The sequence below is a fragment of the Austrofundulus limnaeus genome, unplaced genomic scaffold (genome assembly GCF_001266775.1).
Source record: "Austrofundulus limnaeus strain Quisiro unplaced genomic scaffold, Austrofundulus_limnaeus-1.0 Scaffold6, whole genome shotgun sequence".
Classification (NCBI taxonomy): domain Eukaryota; kingdom Metazoa; phylum Chordata; class Actinopteri; order Cyprinodontiformes; family Rivulidae; genus Austrofundulus; species Austrofundulus limnaeus.
In genome coordinates, this window is record NW_013952408.1 from 1,448,890 (window position 1) to 1,455,115 (window position 6,226).

At 42.1% G+C, this 6,226-nt stretch overlaps 1 protein-coding gene across 1 annotated transcript; it reads left to right on the forward strand.

The window, feature by feature from the left end:
• Window positions 1-458: 458 nt before the first annotated feature.
• Window positions 459-6,221, forward strand: asb10 (ankyrin repeat and SOCS box containing 10; the record flags this gene model as incomplete). The annotated part of the gene is given in 5 exon segments (XM_014029911.1): window positions 459-880; window positions 1,930-2,197; window positions 4,019-4,523; window positions 5,026-5,139; window positions 5,482-6,221. Coding segments are annotated over 5 exon segments (1,398 nt in total). The 3' UTR covers window positions 5,668-6,221.
• Window positions 6,222-6,226: the final 5 nt, after the last annotated feature.

A 6,226-nucleotide genomic window follows, 5' to 3' on the forward strand; every position in this document is an offset into this window, starting at 1 on the left:
ATATAATATAATATAATATTTAATAAACAAACAAAACCGTTAAATTAAGTACAGTAATTTATCGCACTGGTTTACATTGAAGTGCAGCTGTATGAGGCCCTCTGTGTCAACAACCCATCCTTGCAGTTAGTGATTAATATTTAGATCGGGCATTACATTTTTTTTATTCTTTATGTAAAATTTACCAAAAAAAAGACAGCATTTTTTTATTAATTCCAAAATGACTTGAGCATTAATCTGTTTAACTCTTTTGCAGCCTGACACACACACACAAAAAAAACAAAAAAACTTCATGGCTGGGTGAAAGGCAAAACATGAGAGGTTGGAGTGGCTGCATGTGAGACATAAAAATARGCCCAACTTGTCACACTGCAGGGAGGGTCTCATACTGAATACCAAAACAACCCTGTGACCCAACCGTGTGAACAGCCGGCAGGCTAAAAGTGGACAACAGCCAGAGAGAGTTCAGCAACAAAAACAGAAGTGAGACAGGTCTTTTTAAAAGCATTTTTTTACTCATCATACATTATTTTCTGCCCTAAAGACACAGCTAAAATGTCTGGAGACAGCTTTGTCTTCACATCCACGGCCTTGCGCTCACTTGAACTTGACAAAGAAATGCTGGAGAGGCACAAGTTCAACAGGCGGCTGGCCTCCCATCACCTCAGCAGCTACATGCTGAGGAAAGAGGCTATGGACAGAGCACCACTCAGGTCCAGCTACACCCGGCCACCAGGTACCTGCCATGATGTGGTCATCCAAAATGCTTTGTATACAGGAGACCTGGAGGCTTTGAAGCGTTTTTTCCCAAGAGGGTCCACGGCAAACCTCATCATAGAGCCGCAGGGAGGGGAGATGCGTTGGGTTGCTCGAGGGGCAGGTATGAAAAAGTCTCTGCTGTAAATCAGGATCTATTTATAAACTCATTTGATTTGACAAAGCATTAAAAAATCTTGAATTAAAGTAATTGTTTGATCTTTTTAGTGCTACTATAAGAAGTGACTCACCCTGCTGCAGCTTTTAAAGATGCTGGATGCTATATTTATAGAAACAGATCATGAAAAAATAATMATAGAAACCATTCATGTCTACTTCTTATTTAGTCCCAGTCATTATTTGATTTTATATTCAACCTATTGTTTTGTCATTAGACTCAGTTATGACTCATTCAACTAAATCTAGGTCAACTTTCACTTCAACGTTTTCCTAGGTTGTATAAAATATTTAGATGATTGTGAAATGATTTTCCGTGACCCTGAAAGGAAGAAGCAGGTATCGATAACGGATGGATGGATGGATGAAACGGTTTCATGCAAATTTGACTATTGGTTAACTTTAGGCGACACGTTTTAAAAAAATAGGTCAGGTTTCATTTTGCACAGTCACTGGCTTCCACGAATTACACTTCCACAGTTTACAGGGTCAACATATCACATGACACCTCCCTGAAATAGCTCCATCCGCACAAACAACTCGCATAAGCAACCCCTTCACCAGAAACCACGCATCAAAAAACAAACAAACCAACTGGAAAATGGCTTCTTTGGGGCCTAAGATAAAGTGGAAGAAGCCAAAGAAGTATCGCGAAGACGTGATCGCCACAGCCAAGGCCTCGGGCTGCATCCTGCAGTTTTGGAACTCTCTGCTTGTGGGAGATGAGCTGACTCTTCTCAGCATCGTGGACGATGATGAGTACAGCTACCTCGCTGATGCCATTTATGACACTAGTAACTTAGAGGAGTGGAAGAACTTCAGGTTGAACTACAGGAGCCTCAGTAGGTTTTAAGTAGTTTAGGGGAAATGCAAGCATCCAAAAAGAGCATGCCATGAGAAATACATTAAAATGTGATCTGCTAAACAGAAGCTCTTGTCACACGTCTGCTGCTCCTAACACTGAAATGCTGCATTTTTTTTTGCTCCCGCTGGCAGGACTTTGGTCTCTGACTTACGAGCAGGAGCTGACAACGCCGCTCCACATCACCGCTGGTCGAGGATTTGCAGACTGCCTGCACCTCTTACTTCAGCGTGGGGCCAACGTAGACCTGGCGCCTGGAGGCACCACGGCCCTGCACGAGGCCTGCGAGAACTGCCAGCCAGAGTGCACCAAGTTGCTGCTRATGCACGGCGCAAATGCAAACGCTGTCACGGAAGACGGCCTCATGCCTTTGCACGTTTGCACTTGTCCTGAATCCCTTGAGTAAGTAAATCAGTTTATACTGTATAGCACCAAGTCACAACAACTGTTGTCTCAGGGCACCGCACACACACACACACACACAAAATAATAAATGCAAAGAAGCCAGCAGACTGCGCCGAATCTTTGCTTCATCACAGTGTCCCATCCTGAGCAGCACATTGGCGACAGTGGAAAGGAAAAACTCCCTTTTAACAGGAAGAAACCTCCAGCAAACCCAAGCTCATGACAGGCAGCCATTTGCCTCAACCAGCTGGACTTGGGGCCAGGAAAGAGACCCAAACAAACACAGAAGCCAATAGCAGAACTAAGGAATAACTCAGGAAACCAAMCCCAACTATAGGAATTATCAGGAAAGGAAAGTCTTAAGTCTAGTCTTAAAAGTAGACAGAGTATCAGCCTTTTGATTTCAAGATGGCAGCATGTTGGAGTATCTCTGCTACAGTCATTTTAAGATACTTTTAAACTTTTTTAATTTTTCTTTTTCTGATTTTTATATTTTTCTTATTATTCCCCTTGCTATTAGATACAATGCAGCTGGAAGCATTTTTGCTAACACCTATTTTGCTTTTGGACATTTGTTATGATGCATAACCACAGCAACATGGTGGTTTGTTATAACCGGGAGCAGCTGATTAACATCTCAAAAGCTCAAATAATACCTCAACTACAGCCTCGATTACTGCCCCCGAATCCCACGTGAATTGAAAAGGAGGAGCCATGGATGCAGAGCAGGAGCAAAGAAGATTGAGAGAAGGAGGAAGCACAAACCATCTCTTCCATCAATCATGATGGGCAATTGGGAGATTGTAGGGGAACAAGGTGGACAGACTCCAAGCCCTAACAAGAACCCAGCCAGAGGACTGCAGTATTATGTGTTTCACTGAAACATGGATGCAGGATTATATCCCTGACTCCAGCATCTCCCTGCCAGGCTTTCTAACCATACCATGGACAACACTGAGCAGCCTCTTCATAAGACTGTCATACAACAGAGTGTCTTCATTCAAGGYGTCTTCAGATCCATTGTAAGACGTCCCGCTAGGAGATCCTTCCTGCCTACAGCCATCAGGATCTGTGACAACTCTTTAACAAAACCAGGATAATATGAGTTACAACAGCATTTAATTTCCTTTTGGGATTAATAAAGTGTTACAGAGAAGAACAGAACAGAACAGAACAGAACAGAAAGTTGGTTCCACACGAGAGGAGCTTGATAACTGAAAGCTCTGCCTCCCATTCTACGTTAATAAACTCTAGGAACCACAAGCAAACCTGCAGTCTGAGAGTGAAGTGCTCCGTTGGGAAAAAGTGGTGCAATAAGATCTTTAATATATGATGGAGCTTCTTGGTTGTTGATGTTAGAAGTAAAATGTTTAATTCTATTCGGAATTTCACAGGGATTCAATAGAGAGAAGCTAAAACTGGAGAAATATGATCTCCATTTCCAACTCTCATTAGAACAATGTGATCCAATGCAATACATTAAAACAAAGAAAGAAAAAAGGCCTTTAAATTCAATTATAAGGCGAGCAAACAAGTGCTGGAAGAATTACCGTAATGCTGCTAAGTTTTTACTGTTGGTCTAATACAGCCCACAAGCAAATATGATCAAATGGAGTGATGTTTAATGACTTAAAATTTGAAATCATTTTAATTAATCCCATTTAGAACATAATGGGTTGCAATGATGAAGGGCCACTTAAGCTTATCTAGAGTAAAATGCCTATTTCAATGCTGAATTTAAAAAAAAGTTGGGGATTGACTGATCTAATTTATCCTGTTTTGTTTTTYTCTCTCTCTCTCCTGTAATTGTGCTGGCAGATGTGCCAAGTATCTCCTTCAGTACGGTGCTGCAATCAGCGGCCGCAGCCTGGATGAGGACGACACTCCCTTACACGTTGCAGCTAGGAACGGGCTCCTGGATCACGTCGAGCTCTACCTGCGCTACGGCGCCGACGTGAACAAGCAGAACGACGAGGGCCTCACTGCCCTGAACGCGGCATGTTCGCAGCCTCAGGAGGCGCAGGAACTCGCGCGCTACTTCGGGGTGTGCCAGACCCTGCTGTTGGCAGGCGCCGACATCCGGTCGGTGGACCAGGACAGACACTCTCCTTTGCACATGGCCTGTAAGAACGCAAATCCAGATGTGGTGGACCTGCTGCTGGCCAACGGCGCCTGCGTCAACAACATGGACTAYGACGGCGAGGCTCCCATGCACAAGATCCTGAAGGTGGTGTGCTACAAGGCTGCACATCGCCCCGAGAGGATTGTTCGGGCTCTGCTCAACCATGGCTCCATCCGAGTGTGGCCCGGCGCTCTCCCCATGGTATCAAAACAGTAACACGTGCAAAAGCATTTAGCGATGTTCAGGATGATTTATAGTAATACATTGCATTGATATTGTGAACAAATTACTCATCAAGGTGGCTCGTTTTGCATAATTAGCGAGYGCTGCACATGGAACAGATTAGGAGTCTTGAAGCACTGCAGCGTTCATCGGAGACTTCTCAAATTCACATTCAAATCATTCCCATTCCATGACACAACACGAAGTGTGGCACTCTCCRCAGGAAACAGACTACAACTATCAGCGAACCCACGTGCACTAGACAAAATGCCTGGTTCCTAATTAGGCAAGTGTTAATAGGAGATTAATTAGCACTAATTGCATAATTTCCAGTTAAACCCCCGGAGGGAAGACCAATCTGTTCATTTCACAAGTGTTTAATTACTTTATTTCTTCAGTTCTGTGGAGTCACAAGCTCACTCACGAACTTAAATGATTGCATGAATCCACCRGCTCTGCTGTGAGATGTGATGTGTTCCAGGTTCTGAAGCACTGCTCCGAGTCTCCGGCCACCATCGAGGTCCTCCTGAACGCCTACAGCCACCTCAAAGTCACAGACACCTGGGCGGAGTCTGTGCCCACGGAGGCCTTAGTGGCAAGTTGTTTCCACCGTTAAACCATGATTAACTTTTCACCATGTTTTTTTAGAAAATTATTTTTTTGTAGAATATTTATAGATCATATCACTTTAAAAGTGTTATGATCTGATTACAAGTTTAAAATTGTTGTTTAAAACCATTTCAAATGAATATTATAAATAGTAGCGAGATTTTTCTTACATGACACATTTAAATTAGGACAGAAAATGAATTGTCTCAGGTTGTGAGGAACAATTTAAGCACCTAAGGTRTATATTTTATATTTAAAAAGGCTAAAAATAACTGAATAGGTGATACTGAGAGGATTAATYGCTTTATGTTTATTTTAACCCAACCAGGAGAACAGAGAGTTCTTCGACTCCATCTTCTCTCTGGCCATGACCCCTCGCTCCCTTCAGCACTTGGCACGCTGTCGACTCAGGAGCCTCCTGGAGGGGCGAGTACACAGAGTGGTCCCAAAACTGAATCTGCCCACCTTCATTAAGGACTACCTTCTCCTGGAGTGCAGAGGGTTTATCCATTGATCACAGGTTTTTGAGCTCAATGACTGTTTCTGTCAGATTTATAACGTTTTTGCTTCAAACTGGAAGAGGTTTTTTTTTKACAATCTAGTCTCTATTGAAAGTTTAATTCTGCCTCACGTGAGTTTTTCTGAAGGAAAACTTGGCCTGCTGCTGGTTCCAGATCAAGTTTCAGCACTTTGTTTATGATTTTCCACCGCCAGAGGGCGCTATAGCCTAGACCTGACAGAAACAAGTGGAAAAGCTTTTTAATGTATTATATATATTTTTTTTTACTTTTGCAATTACATTTAAAACAATAACTCGCCTGCATTATATGCGCAGTGTTTATATATGTTAACGTGAATGCACAGTTATATGTCGTAAAATTTTATTATAAACAATTATTCTCATAAACAAAAGTTTAATTAGATGATTTAGTTGGACTATCTGTTAGATAAAAATTTTAAYAAATCATTCTGACAAATCACGTGTTTTTGTTTGTCCTTATTTAACATTTCTTTATGACTTTTAACCTTTTCATATTTGATATTAAGCAGGGCATTTTAGAAAAAAAATCAAG